The 21,325-nt window shown below is 35.0% G+C and overlaps 2 protein-coding genes across 3 annotated transcripts; both read right to left on the reverse strand.

Annotated features, from left to right (window-relative positions):
* Positions 1-3,958: 3,958 nt before the first annotated feature.
* On the reverse strand, positions 3,959-6,063 carry LOC137959970 (microtubule-binding protein TANGLED1-like). Of its 2 annotated transcripts, none has more exons than XM_068807408.1 (4): positions 5,936-6,063; positions 5,704-5,846; positions 5,404-5,462; positions 3,959-5,234 (listed from the first exon to the last, which is right to left on the reverse strand). In XM_068807408.1, the coding sequence occupies exons 1-4, from the start codon at positions 6,014-6,016 to the stop codon at positions 4,468-4,470; spliced, it is 1,050 nt and encodes a 349-aa protein (XP_068663509.1). In that variant the 5' UTR covers positions 6,017-6,063; the 3' UTR covers positions 3,959-4,467. The 2 variants fall into 2 exon arrangements, with proteins under 2 accessions (XP_068663509.1, XP_068663508.1); XM_068807407.1 differs by having other exon boundaries at positions 3,959-5,258.
* Positions 6,064-7,731: 1,668 nt separating this feature from the next.
* On the reverse strand, positions 7,732-15,316 carry LOC137958724 (protein phosphatase 2C 70-like). The gene is made up of 13 exons (XM_068805819.1): positions 15,098-15,316; positions 12,895-13,060; positions 12,534-12,734; positions 12,253-12,428; positions 12,006-12,164; positions 10,459-10,599; positions 10,318-10,379; positions 10,080-10,215; positions 9,486-9,580; positions 8,786-8,901; positions 8,566-8,695; positions 8,227-8,281; positions 7,732-8,149 (listed from the first exon to the last, which is right to left on the reverse strand). Exons 1-13 carry the CDS (start codon positions 15,236-15,238, stop codon positions 8,000-8,002), a joined length of 1,728 nt encoding a protein of 575 aa, XP_068661920.1. The 5' UTR covers positions 15,239-15,316; the 3' UTR covers positions 7,732-7,999.
* Between the last annotated feature and the right edge of the window lie 6,009 nt (positions 15,317-21,325).

The raw sequence follows: 21,325 nt of genomic DNA on the forward strand, positions 1-21,325 counted from the left end.
AATACATCGAACTTAAGTTCGAGCTCAAACTTAGCCTTGAACTTAAAATTGGAATCGAGCTCGATCCCAAAAATTTTAACCGAGTTTGAGTTCGAGCTCAAGTCAGGTTCAAGATTTAACCTACACTTAAAACTATAAAAATTAAAAATTAAAAACCTAAATAAAAAAATGTTACGATGAACTTAGTACTATTGAAGTGCAAGCTAACGCTCAGAAATCCAAGACTTTGCAATGGAGCATACTAATGTTTAATAACTAGCTTAATAAACCTAAAAGAAAGAGCAAATATCTTCATCCATATTGTTTATTCTATTGACAAACAACAACATTAAATGTTGAGGGACCCAAAAGGGTTGAACTATGGACCATCTTTGAGGTTTGAGGTAAATAAGAGCAACTATCAACTAACTAAAGAGGGAATTAAAGAGAACAATTAGCGTAAAGGATATTTTCATCAAAAAATATATGCTAATGAATCGGTTCGCGAGTTAACAAGCCGAATTTGGTTTGTTATACTTAACAAACCTTATTTCAAGTGTCTTTGGTGCTACGAAATGCAATTACAAACTCATGGAGAATCAGGTAAAGTTTTAGAATCATGCTTTCTAACAGATATAAAAACCAATTTAGAATTCAATATTGAAGGTTGAACTAGGTTTTCTAGGAGTCCCCTTGCTTTTGGATGTTGAAATTAGGGAATTAGAACCACTTTTGCAACCAATGTGGTCATACATGAAACTGACGAGAGAGACACATAAAATTAGTTTTAGGCAATCCAAAATTTTGTATTTGACTAATCTAGACAAAAAATCAATAGTATTGTATTTCAAGCACTAAATATAACACATTTGGGAAAAGAGAGAATCAATTGACATTTCTAAATTAAATGAAAATAATAGAATCGGCTCCATATACAACACATTTATGCAGTTCTTCAACGAATATGATTTACTATACAGTGATAAACATGCCTAGGAACAAATTTGTGGTGTTTCAACTTAACGATAATAGTGCTTGGTGCAGAACACATGCAAGATAGGTAGGTTGTCCACGTGAAATTGCGAAGAGCCTTTATTGTTAAAAACACATTAGATAGTTTTAGATGTACTTGTATTTACAAATTCTCAATGTGCATCAAATGCTGAATACAAAGAGGGCTCCACCCCATTATCTCTTTTTGTCTAGAAACGGATAAAACACTTGAGCATGCCAATTGGGATTTGGAGGTCTGTTCGTGCTAAGGAAGGTGGAGTTTACAATTTCTTTTGCAATCTAATGTTCTTCAACGACATCACAAGTTTTTGTCTCTCCTTCCACCTTGGTGAACTACAAACATTAGATGGATTGATCTACGATTTCTTTGGCAATCTAATGTTCTTTAGTGATGGTACAAGTTTTTGTCTCCCTCCTACCTCTGTGAACTATAGACATTAGATTGATGAATCTATAATTTCATTGACATTCTAATGTTCTTCAGCGACATTACAAATTTTTGTCTTTCTACTTCCACCTCGTGAACTATAAACATAGTTGGGAATGGTGTTCATGCATTTATTTGAGTTTGAATTTTATTGCTCCATTTGTCCTTATTACTTTTAACATGCATTTAATCAATCTATTATGTCTCTGAAGCACTCCAATAGTATTTGATTATCACTATGTCCTTTTAGGAATGAACTGGACCACAAGCAAAAAGACAAATGTCAAACTTTGTTGTTCACTTTCATACTATATACCAAATAATTGTAATTATTTTTCTATTTTTTTTTTTGTTTTTTACCGGTTTCGGAGTCAAACATTTCATTTATAATTATACCTTTGGAAGTGGATGCTTGATTTCTTCTTGGACTGTAATGCTTTTGCAAAATCAATTTCTTGAACAAGTATACTTTATAATGCATTCCATTGCCCTAAAAATCCCTTAAACAAAGGAAATATGGTCCCTAGATGTTCATTTACCTGTTTTAAACACCACTTTTGAGAAGTTGATAACTAATTTAAGAGATGTGATTTAATTATACAAGGAAGTTGAAGATATTTCAAAAAGAAGATTTTTTTTTTTTTGTATACCAAGTGTAGTTGTAACAATTCTTTATGTAAACCATGCATGTTTGAATCCGTGTTATGCTTGTCTAGTGATAGAAGGGACTACTTGCTTCTCCATAGTTTTGATCGGAATTGGTGTTTGCTTCTCTTTGTGATGTTGTATTATTTGTTGACCATTTGGTAATTTTGTATTTGTTTTGATAGAGGAGAATACGTGGAGAACTTTCCTATAGAAATCCACATTTGAGCAAAATTTGGTGTAAAGTAAACAAAAATGCAAAGTGTAAAGATAAAAGTCACACACCACAAATGAATATCAAATATATTTTTATCCATATTCCCCTATTGGTATTCACCGCCCAATAACTCATGCTTGGGAAATTTCACTAATAATTGCTCTATTAGCTTGGAATTACAAGAAAAAGTTTTTGGCTTTCCTTCAATCAATGTGTATGCCCAAATACTTGATTACAAATCAATCTTTCCGAGAGATTAGCTAGATTCTAGCTCTTGTAGGACTTTCTATCTAGATTGAGCAAGATTCTAAATGAACATATCAAGAAATGGAAAATTACAAAAGAAAGGTAAAACTTACACCCTTAAGCAATGAAGAGATAACCTTCTCCTTGAGATATCCAAGCTTCCAACTTTTGATGCATAATTGAATTGATATAAGTTTGACTAGTATGTAAGAAGTTAGATTTGAGAAAGGAATGGAATAGTTTAGCAAAATAGACTTTCTTTCTTAAAATAGAACATACAAAGGAATTTCAAATAATTGAGAATAAATTGTAATAGTTATGCCAATAAAAACTCATTAACTTCTCAATGTGAGGTTTGGTGGGGGTATTTTTAAGTTTCCCAAGCCAAACTAGCCATTTTGTACCCATTTTATAAAAAAGTAGTGATTGATTGATCAATGTAAAGTGATTGATTGACCAATCATGTATAACAACAATATTTCTATCCCAAGATGACTTATTTATCGATTAGTCAGAATTTCTACTAGTAGTGCATAACAAGTATGATCAATCAATGACCTTGTTAAAATTTTGTATGATCAATCAGTGTTTGGAGGTTGATTGATCAATCAACATGATTTTGCTTTGCCTGGATAAAATTGATCAATCAGTCCTCTTGGGTTGATCGATTAGGCTTTATAACACAAAATGACCATGTTTTGAATGATTAATCAACTTACGTTGATCGATCATGTTTTATATTTTTTGCATGTGCACTTATGGTTAATCGATCACGGCGGATGTTGATCGATCAATCCAATATCAGTTTACTATGTGATTTTTTAAAGCAAGAACGTTTGTGATCTTGAGTGATGTTAACGTGTATGAAATGTATGCATACATTGGTAAACACATGTTTTGATGCAAATATATCATAAAGCTCTAAAAATTATATTGCACCTTAAGTTTTTGAAGGATTGGGGCTGCTGCTCTCTTACATAGATTGAGTTTTGACTTTTTTCAATACTTCCTAAACTCTAGTCTTCAATTTTTTGCTTCTTCTTTGTGAGGGTGCTTCTTCAAGAACACTTTGACATTTCATTGAACTCGAGGTCTTTGAGAAGTTTGTGTCGGTTCATTGCTTAAGACCTTTGAGTTTTGTGTCTCTTGAAGGAAATATATTTGAAATGTTTGAGTTTCAATTGTTAGATCAATTACGTTTTGTTATCATTAAAATCAAGAAGGAGGTCATACCCAGTCACAATCTCTCCCATTTTGATAATGAGAAAACCTAATTTCTAAAAATAAAAGTTATATCATCCCTTAGAGTTAGGTCTTTTAAGTTTTTTCTCCCCCTTTGTGTCATACCCAAAAAATATTCTATACAAATGGTAAGATAAACTACAACGAAGGAACAAGCAAATGTAGATAAAAAGGGAGACAAGCTCGATCAAAATAGGCAGGAGGAGCAACTTCTGAGGAGGCAATGGCAGAGCAAAGCGGCTTATGATGAGTTTCAACAAGGACCCAATCCTCCACCGACTCTCTCTAAGCTCGTCTTCAATTGTTCTTGAGTTGCAAGGATAGCTGCTTGGGTCGCGCTATTATGTCATCCACATCGTCTTCAGGTTTATTCCAAGGACAGGGAGAGGATGTGTTAGGTTTACAAGAAGATGGGGGACGGGTGTTGCAGGGATGATAATTAGGTTGAGTTCGAGTTTGACATTTTGGGTTTCAGGGTCAGGAATTGAGGTCGTGTTTGGGTTTTGAGAAGCCAAACCCGTTCCATTTATTGAACAAAAAAGTTTTCAAAATGGAATAATAAATGTTTTTTGTTTTCTTTATCAATCCTGATACGAATTCGCTCCAACTTTACAACTGACGAGAAATAACTCAATCATACATCGATAATTCATATAGATCTCCGTGAGAAACAGAATTTTCTCGCGATCATCCAATATCACATCCCTTTCCTTCCGAATTCCTGACTCGAAATTCCGACTGGCGGTCTCTCTTTCAATCCTCTCATCAACCCACCGCCACTTTCCGTGGAATTTCTGTTTCTGCGTGGTGACATTCGATTTTTCACTGGCGATGCCAGTCTCTTGACGAATCTGGAAGGCGAAAACGAATGCCTTAATTTCGAACTTTTGGGTAATCTTTTAGTGGGACTCAGACAATTCGAGGCAAGTCCGTTCTTCACCATTGCCTGAATCTTCGGTGGAGACTTGATGATGAACCTATGTGGTGTTTGTTGCCTCGGTCGCTCAATGACAGGGGACCTTGTCTTGCAGAACTTTGGCTGTTTCGAAGAAGGCGAAGAGAGAAACAGGGGATTTGGAAAAAGAACAGTCTTTTTAGCCCAAGGTCTGTTTTTGGGGGACACCCGATTAGCCGCAACATGTATGATTTCCTTCTCTGGTTCTTTTCTTTGTGGGGAAGTCTTAAAATTAATGCGAGATCGGACACGTTGGAGTTTCGGAGAACCAGAATCTAACCGCAAAGATTTCTTCTCCGTCTTCCTCTTAGCTCGTAAGTTAGATTGTGTGCTTTTTGACAATGGGCTTGTTCTGCGATCGCTAATTGGAGTTTCTGGGTCTGCTGAAGTCGACTTGTTAACCTTTGACACGGCATCGACGATTTCTTTGGCAAATCGGCTGGTTTGAAGTATTTCCGCCACTGTTTCATCGACTAGCATTGCAGGCAAGGACATCCGGCGCCATTCGGCTATTTCAATCAATCGAGAATTTGCTGAGTGAGTGTCGAAACAGTAGAAGCAATTGGAAACATGTGTTGTTATAAGTTCGATTTTGAAGCAATTGAAGATTTGCAAACACAACTCAAAATTCCGTATAATCAGATAGAAGTGAAAGACAGAACTTGAGAGACGTCGTACCGATTGTATTTTCCGGCCATTTTCTGGACGGTGATATCTGGTCGGCTGCTTTTCTTAACCTGTTTCAGAGAAAAAAAGTCGTCCGTTAGAACACAAGGCAGGTGCAACAGAAAGGAAACCGTTTACCCTAAATGAAAACGGAAATGACCGTGTCATTTGTTCGAATCACAGGAAGACGAATTGTTCAAAATCAACAAAGACGAAAGAAACCAGAGACAGGAAAGCAACAGATAGAAAGTTTCGATTTCAGTTGAACTCACAGTGAGAAGAAGCCCAGAAAAAATAAAAGATGGGGATTACCTATAAGATTCCTGCTTGCACCTGAGACTGGTTTTCAAAAAGCCTCGAGTGCTGCGGGGGCTGAGATTGACCCCAGGAATGGTCTTTGTCCCACCAGAGACGGTAAATTGGAGCTCTTGCAAGCGGGCCATGCACTTATCAACCTTTTGAATTGAAAAGAGGAAGCTAAACACAGAGCGTCCCAGGCAAGGGTCCATGAAGTGAAAGAAACACGCAGAGATGATGGTATTACCTTTTTTACGGTCTCTCTGAGGAGAAGTGGGTTCAGCGCGGCCGCCATTTTCTTCTCCGATGTCGGAGACCTGGCCACCATTTTCTATCTCTCCGTCTCCCTCTCTGGATCTGTACAAACGGAACAAAGATCTGAGAATCGAAGTTGGGTTTGTAAGGTTCAGCCGCTGTAACGTATCTATGGTCCCAACGGTCACATCTATCCTCCTCGAGTGGACTTTTTTAGGAAAAAAGAAGCCGGTTTTTTTCAAGTGATTCAGGCGGTTTTCCCGTTTCCTTTTCTGTTTTCAAATGCCATTGGATGATCGCTGGTGCTGGATGCTGGACCCTACATAGTAGGCCCAAAATCAACAAATTGTTCAGCAGTTGAAGAATAATTACTGATTTGGTGAGAAAATAATCAATTACTTGATGATTTGTACTAATTAACCGAACAATTTATCTATTTAAGGTAATAATTATTTATTTATTTAATAGATCAAATAGAAATTACATAACTATCTAATTAATTAAACATATAATAATTATGTAATTAAGTTCTTCTTCTTCTTCTTCCTCCATTTTTTCTCCATCTTCTTCTCCGTTTTTCATGTTAAATCTTTACCGTTCTGACTCACCTGCTTTGTGTTCATGTTAAATAAATTAAACATATACTAAGATATATAATTAATTTATCTTTTTTCATGTTAAATAAAAGAGAAGTTTTTTTTTTTTTTTACTATTGAAATCGCTGAGTCTTTCTTGCTTTTTGCTGCTCATCCGAGTTGGAGAACTTACTCTCATGACCTGTAAATGCAGACACATCACCTAGTTCAATGCAGCTCATATTTTATTGCAGCTTGCTTGATGATCAATGGCTTCTAAAGGATTGTTCGAAATCTTCTTTGAAATTAAACCACGAAAAGTCACTGCAATTGGAGTTGTCTTAGAGAATTCAAAACCAGACTGAATTCTGGTATTCTACTTCATATGGGAAAAGTTGGGTTGTCTTTCTAACCCACATCAATAAAAACTCCTATCTAGTTTAAACTATGTTTTTGGGTTGAAATAGAGTTCTGATCTGAAGGTTTTCTGAACAGACTTATCTTTGCTTTTTACTTTTTCTTTTTCTACCTCATTTGACTTTTGGATGATCAAAGCTTCGTTCAATAGTTGATGAAAAGATATGATATATAAAAAAAAAGGGCTGCAAGAAGAAAATTGGTCATTAGTTGACTCATAAACAGTGTTGAGGAGCACAGCCAACAATGTAGTTCATTTGAAAACAACCAAAATTATTTAAGATACACGTGTTGAACTCCATTCAAGTTCTGATACTTTATGAAATGATCTATGATATTTTTCTAGACAATTTACAATACTAAACAGGAGGAAAGCTTGCAGGAGTATTTTGCAAGATTTCCTGGGAGGGTTGATGCAAAAATAAAAGTTACACTCCACCATAGTACAATGCAAAAGAAATAGAAGTTACATTCAACCATAGTACAATGCAAAAGAAATAGAAGTTATACTCAACCATAGTACAATGCAAAAGGAATAGAAGCTACATTCAACCATAGTGCAATGCAAAAGAAAGAGAGTATCCTTGCTCATGGCGGGGGTGTAGTCGCCCTGAGTCCTAGGCCTCAGGTGATCCAACTAACTTCCTGAGTTAAAGTTGTACAACAATGCGATAAACTCTGTCAATAATAGAAAAAATTACGCTACCACTTAGCGACCAGAGTATCGAGTTCGCTCATGACCATTTACATCATCAATAATATTTCCATTAATGGGGGCTCATTGTTGCATGAGGCACATTTCTCAATTTGTTTTCCATAGTTCTAAGTGTAAATTAAGCTTTACAGTTCCCAATTCTTCCTACGGTTATTGCATGGGGCTTTGTCTCACCACGAATTGCATAATGGTTTGATCTTGTAGACAAGAACCCACACCACCATCTTCAATGCACAAAAGGGAAAAGAAAGAGCGAAAACAATAAAAAAAAAAAAGGATTGTGAAAGAAAACCACAGATGCACACAACAGGAACACCATATGGAAAAATTGGATGTATTAGAGATTATATTAATTACAGGTAATAACTCTGTTGATGTCAAAATTCAAAAATATTACCGATGTGTTATCCTTTGTCCGCAAAGTTTTTGCTTCACTCAACACAAAATTGGCAACCCTATCAGCCAAAGTCTCTTGATCTGAACTGAACTTTTCCCTTGCCTGCACATGGTTAAAGAATTTAAACAGACTCAACAAGAGACAACTTCACTAAAATTGTCGAATAAAACCAGGTGTACCTGACGCGCCAGCTGCACCGCTTTTCTGATGCTTATAACATCCCATAAGCCATCACTACAGTTTTCAAAGACCCAGACATTACATATCTCCACACAAGTCATACAACATCAGGATGCGGTGCATTTTTTTATTCTTAAAATTTTCCATAAATCTAGTTTGAAAGCAAAAATCTACTTTTTTTAATAATGATCACAGATGCATCTTTTTTTATTCGAATGGCATCACAGATGCATCAATGACTAAATTGTAATTAGATTAGTTGATTTCCCGGTGAATCATTCGAACATCTTGTCCTCGAAATAATACCATTAAGAATAATAGATTAGCAAGAAATTTACCTTGCCATAAGTGCATAGGCCTTGCTACCTTTAGTTATGTGCACACATTGACTCACATAAGGCTCTGAACTGAACCGAGATTCTTGTTCTTTCAGAAACTTATCCCCAAGCATCCGAGCAATGTTTAAACCTGCAGATGGTAATGGATAAACTATCACAACTCAAATACCACATTTACCAATCTTGATCAAGATTCTGCAAAAAGAACATGAGGAATCACCACAAAGGCGAGTTTCATCGTCTGTAATTGGTTGTCCTGTACTTCTAAAGCGAGCTTTTTCTGATGGACTAGTTACTCTATGATCCTCTGTCATTGTCATCTGCTTCTCACCAACACTGCCATAAAAAAGATAAACATCCTTATCCATTAGGATACTATAAAAAATGTGACAAACTAATACAGTTGACAAAAACATTCATGAAAATGATAGAAGAGACAAGGCAAGAACACTGAAAAAATATATATATATAAAGAAGATCTTTTAAAGCCAACATTTTTAGCTATGGTAGTATAGGGAAACTGAAAAAAATTGCATATGATGTTAAATGCTGTCACTTAAAATTTAAGATTATGAATGAAATGAAAGTATATTAATCCTTTTTTTCACAACATGCTCTAGTGTATTAACGCAGACAGTGCAGTGGCTAGGATAGTTGCATATTTTGTACACATAATCAACCACCAAAACTTGAGATCATGTTTGCTCATTCAAAGCATGCAGTCTGCTCATTAGGTGGATGCAAAATTTTCTTCCAAAGTTCTAGTAATCAGAATGGTGCATCATGTGCATACTATGCCAGCCAACAAGTTCAGCAAACTCTTCACCACACTCTAAGTTACATTCCATTTTCCTGATTTATATTCATATATCACATATACTTATATACTAAGCATAAATAATTAATCACAATGTACATACTTCAAAACGCAAGCAGAATCTCCAACATTTGCACACTGGGCAAAGTAGTCTTCATGGTGATCCGCCCAAACCAAAAGAACAGTAGCAGTGCAACCCTGAGAGAATTATTTCCTTAAAAGATTGTGATAACAGACTTAGTAAGAGAGAAAATTTACAAGATGAAAGATGGAAGAGTTAGTTAGATATCAGTCACTGGCCTTCTCATCCAAACAAGATACAAGCACCAAGCACCGGCATCCCATCTAGAAGACTACTAGTCACAATACATCAAGAGTGGAGGTACAGTAATAATAACCATTTGACATCTCCTGGAAAGAACAGGACTATTTTGAACAGTTGAAGCAATTTAAAACACCAATTAAAATCACTTGAACATGCTGTTTAGAAATAAAAACGAGTTACAGGAACTGTTATTAACTGTTACCTGTGTGTAGAATTCCTTATTACCTTTGAAAACATTTTTCATTTCTTTCTAGTACAGCTTTTATCGTTTTGTTGAAGAACAAACAAACGAAAAAGAAATAACTCATTTGTCAAACAGCAGCTCCATGCAAAGCTTTTGCACAAAAAAGGCAGTGACATGAGGAAAAAAACCTCGTACTGATGGTTCATAGCTGCTTCAGTCTGGAAAAAAGCATCCTTCAGGACTTCTGAAGCATCACGGTGGGAAAGAATCTTCTTTCTTTTATCTGAGATAGACAGAAGATTTGCGACCATCTTAGGCAGCGTTCTGGACATGAGAATAATTCAGAAATGACTATGTCAGAACTGGCCATATACACATAAAGAAACCAGTCTATATGCAACTATAAATGCAAATAAATGTACTAACTTGCTAGCAGTTTTTGCTGCTCCTACTCCACCATGCCCGTCAAAAATACCAAATAGTCCAAACTGTGAAAAGATGGAATAGAATTCCATAAAGAGATAATGAAAAAGAGAAACGTGAATTTAATAAAATGAAAAGTGAGACCTGCTCTACTTCAGGAAGGGGCCACTGAAAATAACAAACATCTTCCATTGGAAGCTTCTTTCCACCTCGACGCAAAGCCATAGGATCAGATGCAATACCAACTCCAAAAGGGATTTGATATACAGGTGGTGTAATATGAACCTGTTACCGCAAAAATAAGACAAGACAAGATATGGATGACAAGCAGAAAAAGTAGCCAATGACAATGAATCAGATTTTTATTTTTCAAAAAATATACTGAATCAGATATAAAGCAGGTAAAGATATGGAATCTACCAATAAAAAGAAGAAAAAAAGAATAAGGAGACGTCTATGTTCAATGTACAAGAGGTGCAATCCAAAAAATGGAGTGCTCAGCCAACAAATTATTTTTCATTTTTCCTTTGTCCTTCTTCAGTTTTGCAAGAAATTCATTTAATTGGACAAGTAGATAATACAAGAAGGGAAAGGGGAGATGATCCTTGGGATTTATGGTATTACATAAGAGCATTATGATGAGGAAAGAACACTACATTAGGTTCTACGGAAACTGAAAAAGAAGAAAAGAAATTTTTTTGATTATGTATCTTAATGAGAATTGGACCAGCTCGATTTCAGACGATTAGCCTAGACATGGTTTGAGTAACTGGTTAAGGACATGCAAAAAGCAGATTTTTAGAACAAAGTAAACTTTGCTTAAACCTTCACATATAAAACGAGGAACACCAACAAACTTTCTTTGTTTCATAATGGAAGTAAAAATAAGTGAAGTTTAACACACAAAATTTAGGAATGTTTTTTTTTTTTTAAATGATGATGATTTTATTAAGAAGGAAAACAAAAGAGTACATCAAGGGAGGCCTCCCCTAACAACAAGAGACTGCAAGGAGGGACCCAATTTGGCACATAAATCAGTAGCCGGCAAAATTTAGGAATGTTGATGACCCAAGAAAGAAAAAAGCACTCAATTTTAAATTTTAAATCTTGAAAGAACTTAGCTAGACCAATCCAATTCACACATCCTACTCAATAAGAGTTCTACATAAGGACTGAAACAGAAGGTTGGAGATGAAGAAACTCATGACCCAGTATTTTTCTTCCTTTACCAGGTAAGCATATTCAATAAGCTAGGAACACTGAAATAAAAGACCAGGAAAAATTAGGGCTTCAAAATGTTTGGCAACATAATGAGGTAAATATCTTAAAATAGTTTACGCTTAGCTCTCCAAACTGTTTGTGTTGACGAGAAAATGAAGGTGGTATTTTGTTGGAAAATTATCTTTAAATTAAAAATAAAACTCAAAAGAGCTAATGCCTTTGAGATGTTTTCAGCACTTATTAACAGTTTGGCAATGCTGCATCTGCCGATACATAATACTTTCAGGACAATCCTTAAGGAACTAGAGGCCTAAACTTTCATATTCTTCTATATGTTCCCTCTTTTGTAGTTAAGTCATGTTTACAGCTTTACACATTCTCATCAGCTGTTTATAATGTCACTAATCAATGGAGCAACAGAGGGGAATTGGAGAGTCAGAGAGTTGAAGAGGGAGGGGGGGAAGTCTCACAAGTATTTTTGATGCAGTGCCGAGAGTTATTATGTCTCCACTAGCAATCTCAATTGGCTCACTCCAATGTCTACACCCTGAATCCGGATGCTGCACTTCCCGGGAATTCAAGTGGGTCCCATTCAGACTACCCATATCAGTCAGTTCCCATTTCAACTTCTGCAAGCAGCAAATAAAATCGATATTAAGTTGATAGTAACTATTCATTGTGGGTGCCAAATAACAAATAGGAAAAATATGTATCTACATTTAAATTCCAGTTTATCAAGGCATGTTTCCCTGAAACTTCTGAATCCTTCAATATTAAGTCGCTGGGAGGAACTCTTCCAAGGGTCAGTGGAAGTTGAGAGAAGTTTGTAGACTTCAAGGAACAGCGGAGCCCACAAGAATGACCAGATATGACCTCTAGGGTCAGGCAGCTTCCTGCACTTCTAACAAAAAAGATAGGATGACATGTTTTACAAAATCAGCACAAAATGTAACAGCATAACCTAAATAAATCCATGGGTGAAAGAGAAAAGAGAATACGTTGAAACTCTGCAACTTTCTGCACAGAAATTTGGTATCTACCATCCCCAAATGCACGTGGGGAGTCGTAAAATGGCTCATCCTTCGTAACATGCTTTTGGATTTCGGCAGGCCAGTTTGCTACTGATGATTGTTTAAGTGTTCGATCAGCCAGAAGATCTTCAGAAGGATCAGATATCACATCCAGAACCAAGCTAGCCCCTGGAAGGAATTGAAAGAAGCAGAAAGTACCACTTAAAATTTCAATTTTTTCTAATCTTTATTTATTAAAAATATTACCCATTTTGCTAGTTCTTCAGATATGCTACATAGACAACAGAATCAGCAACACACTGAATGACAAAAATGAAATAGTATATACCCTGACCAGCATATGAATCTGTCAACAAATTTCTTTCTCTACTAATGACTGAGCTACGATGACCTTCATTCTGAACACTGGACCCCACTACTACACTAGCCAAGTCATTGCCTTGGCTTGAGATCAGAGTCATATCATTGCAGAAAAGAGGCTTTTCAAGATCATCCTACAAAGAACAAACAAAAAACAAAACAAAAATTAAAATAAAGAAAGCAGCAGGAGTAACTATATGTGACATAAATAGCTCCAGAATATTCATACCATTCAAAATGCAGTGTAACAATAAGGAGTCATTTCAGACTTATAGAAACCACAAAGGTTAAAAAAGGAACTAAAATATTCATAATCTAACTTAGATGAACTAAATCTCAAAATGATAACAAGATGTTGACAAATGATTCTTGGATGTAAATAGATTCATACAACTCTACTTAATGTTTGAGATAAGATTACCCATACAACAGTGTGATGGCTCAACATCACTACTGCTAGGCCATATTCCCTTTTTTTTTTTTTTTGAATTAGAAAGAATTTTAATGAGAAACAAAGAGAACCAAGAGCAAGCAAGCACTGACCCACCAAAGGAGAACCTAACAATTCTGTGAGCAATAGGTGGATTGAAAAATCTTAATAATTTAAAAGTTCCAAAAGTATCCACTGAAAAATTTGAGATTGTTCTTCTTGTTGAGACCAATTTTAATTCATCCATTAGGCAGCTCAGGGGGACTCAAAACAAATCAAGAAATCCTGCAACCTCCACGAACAGAAAGCAGTCACATCAACTCACAAGCAAGTCTGGTCCTTGAAGAGAAACAACAGCAAAAAGTTACATACTTAGATCAAACCTTGACTTAACAAATGATTAGGTCTGTTTCAATTCAATTAATGTGTAAAATGAAGCTGTTTCAAGCAGGCAGAACATGAGAATGAAAGTAAGCAATAGCAGTTCCATTTCTGGCCTCAAACCTTTTTTTGACATTCTTTACTAAATACACAATGTAATATCTTCTCTAACCCAGACTACTGTGGGCACAAATGGGTTTTGAGAAATCCTCCTCCAGAAGGTTATTAGCAGGCATCACTACATTAATTATGTGGTCATAAGATGATCCAAGTTCAAAAAAACAGTTTTATTTGGCATGCTATATCAGCAAGGTTAGTTATCCAACTCTTGATAATGGCAAATTGTGTTGGAATACCAAGTAGAGGGTGTTGCTAAAGTCAACTGCCTAATTGACAAAGGCTAGGAGGAATTAATTTCAGGTTTTTCATACAGCCTATTGTTAACTCAGAATAGAGAAAGTAGATAAGCACTTAATTGAAAACTTAAGAGGATCTAGAGCTGTAAGTTAGAATATTCCTTGGTCTTCTCAAGGCTGGCATTGTGTTTTTTGCTTCTTCTTTTTTTTGTTCTGTTACTTTAGTCAGAGCTACAGAGAATCCGCCTATGGTTTAAGGCCCCTTTGCTTTTGTCAGCACAGATTTCTCTGGTAATCCACTTCTTGAGCTACCATTGTAGTATGCTTGTTTTAGTTAGATATCCAGTTATGTTCAGAATTAATGGTAAAACAGAAAAACTCAAAGAATAATTGATCAATGAAAGTAAACATTGAGCTCCACGTAACGCAACCCAGCCAAAATTTTGAAGTGTCCTGAACGAGAGACACTTTATGCCATTTTGGAACTTCAAAAAAAGAAATACATACCCAATTTAATTCCTTCAGACAAGTCTCGCATTGTCATCCTCTTAGAGCCAAACAGTTTTCCTATTCTCAGGCAGTGAACATAGCAAAACGAATAGTCCAACATAACAGAGACACGTCGATTTCACCCGGAAAAGATGCGTCATAAACATGAATGAATTGAACAGAATGATCCCAACACTTGCGTGAATTATTATTATTTTTTAAAATAAGATAACAAGAAAATGGGAAGTGCTCATAGATGATATAATCAAAGCCACAAGCACCCGGTCTGAGATTTGCATGAGAAACAAAAATAAGCAAAAACTTACATAGAAACATCTCGAATGGCTAACAACGAAAATAAAACACCAAACAGCTAAACACAACTCGTCCGCACAGGACGATAAATTAAAATGAGATACTTTTGATCTGTCAGTTGATACCAGAATACCCTTCTTCTCACAATACCAAAAAAGAAAAAGAAAAAAAGAAAGCTAACTTGAGTACGAAAAAATTACCTTGTTCGATCGATTGCGAGAGTAAAAAGAAGAGAAGAATTGCCATGGCTTGCAGGCCAAGAGAACGATTATTAGAATAAGAAGCAGCATAAGAAGAAGGAGACCGACAACGCTCTGTATCAACGCCATGTCCATCTCCATCGCCTCTCTCACAAAAAAAAAAAAAAGAGCAAGCGAGAGCGAAAAGTGCGCTTAGGCTTTGCAATGGTCGCATCTACACAAAGCACTTCAATGCGCGTTTGTAACAACTTCCCTTCACACGCAGTTACTAAACCACCACCGCCAAATATATCTCATAATCATTCCACGCAACCATTCCATCCATTTATATGTCTGAATCCACGCCATGCATGAACACACAAAACACAGAGAAACAAAAAAAAGTGAAGGTTTTCTCAATTGCACTAATCAACTACATATTTCTTATTAATAAACTTCTATCACACAAGTCTTGTATCTTAATTCCTTTAAATTGACTATTCTATCCCTTAACATTTATAATTACCCTCCATGTCCCATGAGTATGCAATTGACTAAATTACCCCCAAGATGGGATCTAACAAGAAGAGTTTTCATACTAGTTCCAACAGGCTTTCTAAACCCTAGGTTTTGGTCAAGTAGAAGGGAATGCTAGTGCAAAAATAAAAATATATAAATGAGGCATGTTTACATAGTCCAACCAACCTTGGCCTAATCCATGCTCAAACAACCTACTAGCAAACTATGAGAAGTTAACAGATTTGACTCCTCGAACAGCCACAAGATCTAATCGCTTTATACAAAATCATGAGCTTCTTGCTCATCGCAATTCACTAGAGGTTCACACTCTTATATGAATTTGAATATTAATTAACGTTGGATTTAATGAACCGAGGTTCAATGATTCAATCAAAAAGTAAACAATGATGGGTAACTCGGACACTTTGTGAACACTTGAATCTCCTAAGTTTTGCGAGTAGAACAATTGTTTTTGGAGAAAATGATGTTTGCTTCCCTCACACCAAGCTCTTGCTTCTATTCCTTAATTTGGTGATCAATTACAATTTTGCCCTTACTTACACATGAGTCCTCGATTACATAATAAAAGCGTTGTGCAACAATGTCTATTACTAACAAAATAATCATCTATAATTGAATCAAAATATAATTAAATATATCAATCCAACACCCTCCCCCCTACAAAAGAACCTTACCTCAAGGTTTGGCAAAGTTTAGAAAAATCTAAAGAAAGGAGTCCTCTTCTTCCCAGGTAGCATCATCCACCGGAGGGTGCTTCCTAGGAATTAAGCGTTCAATCTTCAAGTGACCAACTACTGGCACTCATCGCTTGTGTAATACCTGAGCTAGCTCTTGCAACAACTAAAGACTGTTGAATTTATGGAAAAGATAAATATTTCACCAACTTATTGTAATTTGAGTACATAAGTCTATTTATAATAGATGAAATAAGTATAATACAATTACAATTAAACTACCCTTACCCTAGTTACACCCAAGTTAAACACTAAAAGATAAGTCCTAGAATAATTGAACAATTGAACATTAATAGAAGATTAGCATAACTAAAACACCTTTAATGAATACTTTTCTATGAGGCTTCCTCCTATGAGACTCCACCTTAATAATTCTGGCTCTGTGAGACTTCTTGTTGTGAGAGTCATTTAAGACTTTTTCATACCTGCTCTTCAACACCCCTCCTCAAAGTGAAGTTTATAACTTCAGCTTGCAAGGAAAATGGTTTTGGGTCTCCAATCTTTTTTTGCTGAAGAAAATTTTTCATATATGCAAAAACTTCATCTTTTGTGTTACCACAACATGTGGAACAAAATACCCCTTTCTTGTACTTCTTCTTCTACTTCTCCCCCTCAATTTGGGGACAAAAAGGACATAAAAACCCAACTTAGATAAAACACAATATGGAAAAAGAAAATCACTCTTAGTTGTACAAAAAAGCTCCATACAACAGTAAAAAATGGTCATAGTTTTGAACACACTTTGCTCGATTTTAAAGGTTGAAAAACCGCCCAACTTTAGGACTTAAACAAAAAGACTATTCACTTTTTAAGGATAACTCAAACACAAATCACCTCTTGGGTGAAGAACAAAAGACTTGACTCAAGTTGGATGTTGGGCACAATCCTATACGTTTTAGGTAGTGGGTCTAGGTATTGCTCTTAAGTGATAAAAATACAAAATGATAAACTAATAATACTAGAGAAAACCAACTTTAACCAAAAGGAGGCGATTATGCAACACTTATACTTCCAAAGTGACATTTTTTTTTAAAACTATGAGAGACTATAATGGTTGATAGTAGTAAATTTGACCAAGTAAAACGTTTTTGGGGTGACCATAATTTTTCAGAGTTAACTATGCAGAAGATACATGACCAAGTAAAAAAAAAACATAAAACTTGAAAACAACATTGAAGCAACATACCTTGAATGAGCACATCATGGAGTGATTAAGTTTGACCAAAATTATCTGATTAGAAGATAAATTTGGCTAAAAAACTCAAGTTTTAGAAAAAAATGAAACTCAATTCATGTCAATCCCTAGAGAGAAATGGGAAAAAATAAGAGATTTTTGGCAAAACTGACCTTTCATACTTTTGACATCAATATCTCCCAAAATATAGTTCAGAATCACAAACGGTTTATTTCTTAATAAACTAGACTTGGGAATATTTAATTTTATACCTAATTGGATACAAAATATTTGTTATTTAGTCTTTAATGCTTTGTAGTTTGACCCGTTGCTACTCCAATACGAATATCTCTTTAAATATAGATCAGATTGACATGAGATTTTCTCCTTCTGAAACTAGTCTTCAATAAATTTCATCCAAATATAACTTATCTTCATAAAATATAATTATTTTTAGATAAATAATATGATATATTTTGGACTTTGTAATCTGGCCGAATTGAGTACTCTTTCTTCTTTGGTCAACATGACCGTGGACTCTTCCGAGATCAATATCTCCCTCTAGAGAACTCAGATGGAGAATTGGTTGAATAAGTAAGAAAATAGACTTACAAATATTTATTTTTTATACATAATTATCCATATAAGTCTTGTTCTTGATGGCATAAAATAGCTCAAAGGTTGAAACTTTTTGCTACTGCTCGAACCACTCTTGCAGTCTCATCTTTGTTGCTTCAAATATCGATTTCTCTTTGTATAAAACTCAAATTTCAAAAATTCATTTTTTGATGGAAATTATACTCGAGGATCATTCCTTAAATATACAATTTTCAATATAAAAAGCTCATTATGGAAGTACGAATGCCAAGAAAACAATGGGTAATGGGACTAGAAAGAGAAACAAAAAATACAAACCTATACTACTAGAGATGATAGATAAAAAAATGATCACATTATCTTTGTGGGTTGACCGAGTCAACTCACCTAACCTACTTTGAAACCATATTGATTTCTAGGGCTAACACATAAACACAAGAGATCTCAAAGGAATGAGAGAAGAGAGGAGATAATAAACCCAAGGAGAGAAAGAAGAGGAAAAAAAGAGGTGTATGGATGAATTTGAGCCAAGAGGAAGACTCTTGAATGCTCTACCCCATGCCTTGAGGCTATGTTTATAGTTGTGTGAAGGTTTTTACAATGACTACAATACCCTTAGGGCTACATGCTTAAAAAAAAAAAAACATAAGAGGACATACACCAACTTATTCTCCTTATATACTAGTTATGCCACCCCTACACATGTGGGTGTCTCTTAACAGGGGAGAAAGCAAAAAAAACTGAACTTCAAATACAAAATTCATGCATAGGGGGGCCACTTAAAATCAAGTCATGGGATTTTGTATGGTAGTTTTGTGAGTTAGATTTTGTCATCATAAAAAAAAGGGAGATTGTTGACCTAGGTCGACATCCATCTATATTTTGATGATAACAAAACTTAACATTTTTTGTACTAATATTTGTAATTAAGCATTTTAGATGCAAACTCCTTCAAGAGACACAATGACAAGGTTTGCACAAAGAGCTAGCAAAACTCAAAGTAGGACCTTGAGCTCAAACAAGTATCAAGCAATCTTGAATAAACACCTAAAAGCAAAGAAATGAAGATTTGAAGATTATAGTCTAATTTGTATAGAAAAGTCTCAAGAACTTTAGTCGTGTAAGAGGATAACACCAAAATTTTGATTTTAAACTACACAAGAAGCTTTGGAGATTGAGGTCATATTTTAAACTTGCATTGTAGAGTTTTAAACTTGCAAAACCCCTTAGTAAATTCATCATCATGTTTAACATCCAAGTTTCATAATCTAGCATAAAACATGATCAATCAACCTATTGAGCTTGATCGATTGTATAGAATGAGTTTGACAAAAGATTATAAAGCATGATAGATCAATCATATAAAAAGTTGCCCAACAGAAACTATAAAGCACGATCGATCATACCTGAACTATGATTGATCACATCGAGAGCTACATAGCCAGGAATACTAAGCATGATCGGGCAACCTAAATGGATTGATCGATCAACTAACTATTTCTGATAAGTTGAGAATTCGATTGATAGATGGCTTGATTGAACAACAAGCTTAGATAAATAAAAAATATAATCGTTATATATGGTTAATCAATCATACATTTCTAGTGACCAATCAACACTTTTTGCAACTTTTTTAAAATGGGCAAAAATAGCTAGTTTGAAAGGGAAAACTTATAAATTCCCTTCCAAATGTCTAGTGAAGAGTAATTAGAGTATATTATTGGCAATTAAGAGCACTCAACCAATATTTATATTTGAAATTCTTCACAAACCTATTTTTGAGAGAAAAGAGCTAAAAACTTGCAAAAACTTCCCACCTGTCTCAAATTCTTTGTGCATCATGGTACTTTCAGCTTCATAATTTTTTTTCTCTTGTGCATCAAAGGTCAGAGACTTGGAAATCCCAAAGAGAAAATTGTCTCTCCATATTTCAAGGGTATAAGTTTTAATTTATTTTGTATTTTTTTTATACAACTAATCTAGAGCATCAAGGAGAGATTTGCAATCGGGTATTTGAGCATACACATGGCTTAAAAGAAAGCCGAAATATCTTTTGTGTAAATTCTTGCTAATATAACCATTAGCAGATTTTTTTGCAAGAAAGAGTTCTTGAGTGGTAACTATCACCAATGGAACATCAATAAAAAAATGATTTATCTCCTTATAATATGTGTTTTATATTTTTTTAATTACGTTTAATTTTCTATTCAGGCATTGAAAGTTTTAATTGTAAAATTCTCAATTCACCCTCCTCTTGAGAAGCCACCTAGGCCAACATGATTCTCTAAGGTCCGATTGAAATCTAGCTCATAGGCATATTGCAAACATTATGTACGATCTACTAGCTGATAGGTAGAGTAATGACCCAATCATGCTTCTATACAATTTCTGGCCTTAGGTCTGTTCGAGTTGTTCGTATCTAATTTGTGGGACAAACTCATGGGTGTGCTAGTTGATTTAAGATTTTCAGTCTTGAATCTCTTAAATAATCCTCTTGAATCTGATTTATAAATGTTTCATTTTTTGTTTGTACCACTTGTAGTCCAAAGAAGAAAGTGAGTTCACTCGTTAAACTCATTTCAAATTGGTTTTTCATTACTTTAACGAATTCTTCACATAGTAGAAGGTTGGTAGAGTCAAATATGATATCGTCCGTATAGATTTAGACAATGATCAATTTTTTATCGTGACTCTTGGTGAACAAGGTATTGTCCACACTACCTCACTTATATCCATTATTTTCCAAGAATTCACTAAGTCTTTCATACCAAACCATAGTAGCTTACTTCAAATTGTATAGAGCCTAATGCAACTTATATACGTGGTTTGGCTTGCTCAGGTTTTCTAAGCCTTTGAGTTGCTCAATATATATATATATATATATTTGTATGTACCCACTAAGGAATGTACTCTTTACATGTACAACTTGAAGAGATGGTGACAAGCATAGACTAGTAGAATCCTAATTGCCTTAAATCTTACCACAGGTGCATAGATTTCTTCAAAATCTATAACTTGTTCTTGTAAAAAATTCTCAAATTCTCAACTTGTAAAAATGGCTAGTTGATCTATCAATCCAATCAGGTTAATTTATCATACTTAACGAGGCTGGCTATGCAGAGTTCTGGATGATTGATCATTATATTGGGTATGATCGATCATGCTTTATAACTCAATATGGCAGGACTTTGGATGATCGATCAA

The sequence above is a fragment of the Aristolochia californica genome, unplaced genomic scaffold (genome assembly GCF_029961685.1).
Source record: "Aristolochia californica isolate CCGP_79_NKW_82.1479 unplaced genomic scaffold, dmAriCali1.0.hap1 SCAF_3, whole genome shotgun sequence".
Taxonomy (NCBI): Eukaryota; Viridiplantae; Streptophyta; class Magnoliopsida; order Piperales; family Aristolochiaceae; genus Aristolochia; species Aristolochia californica.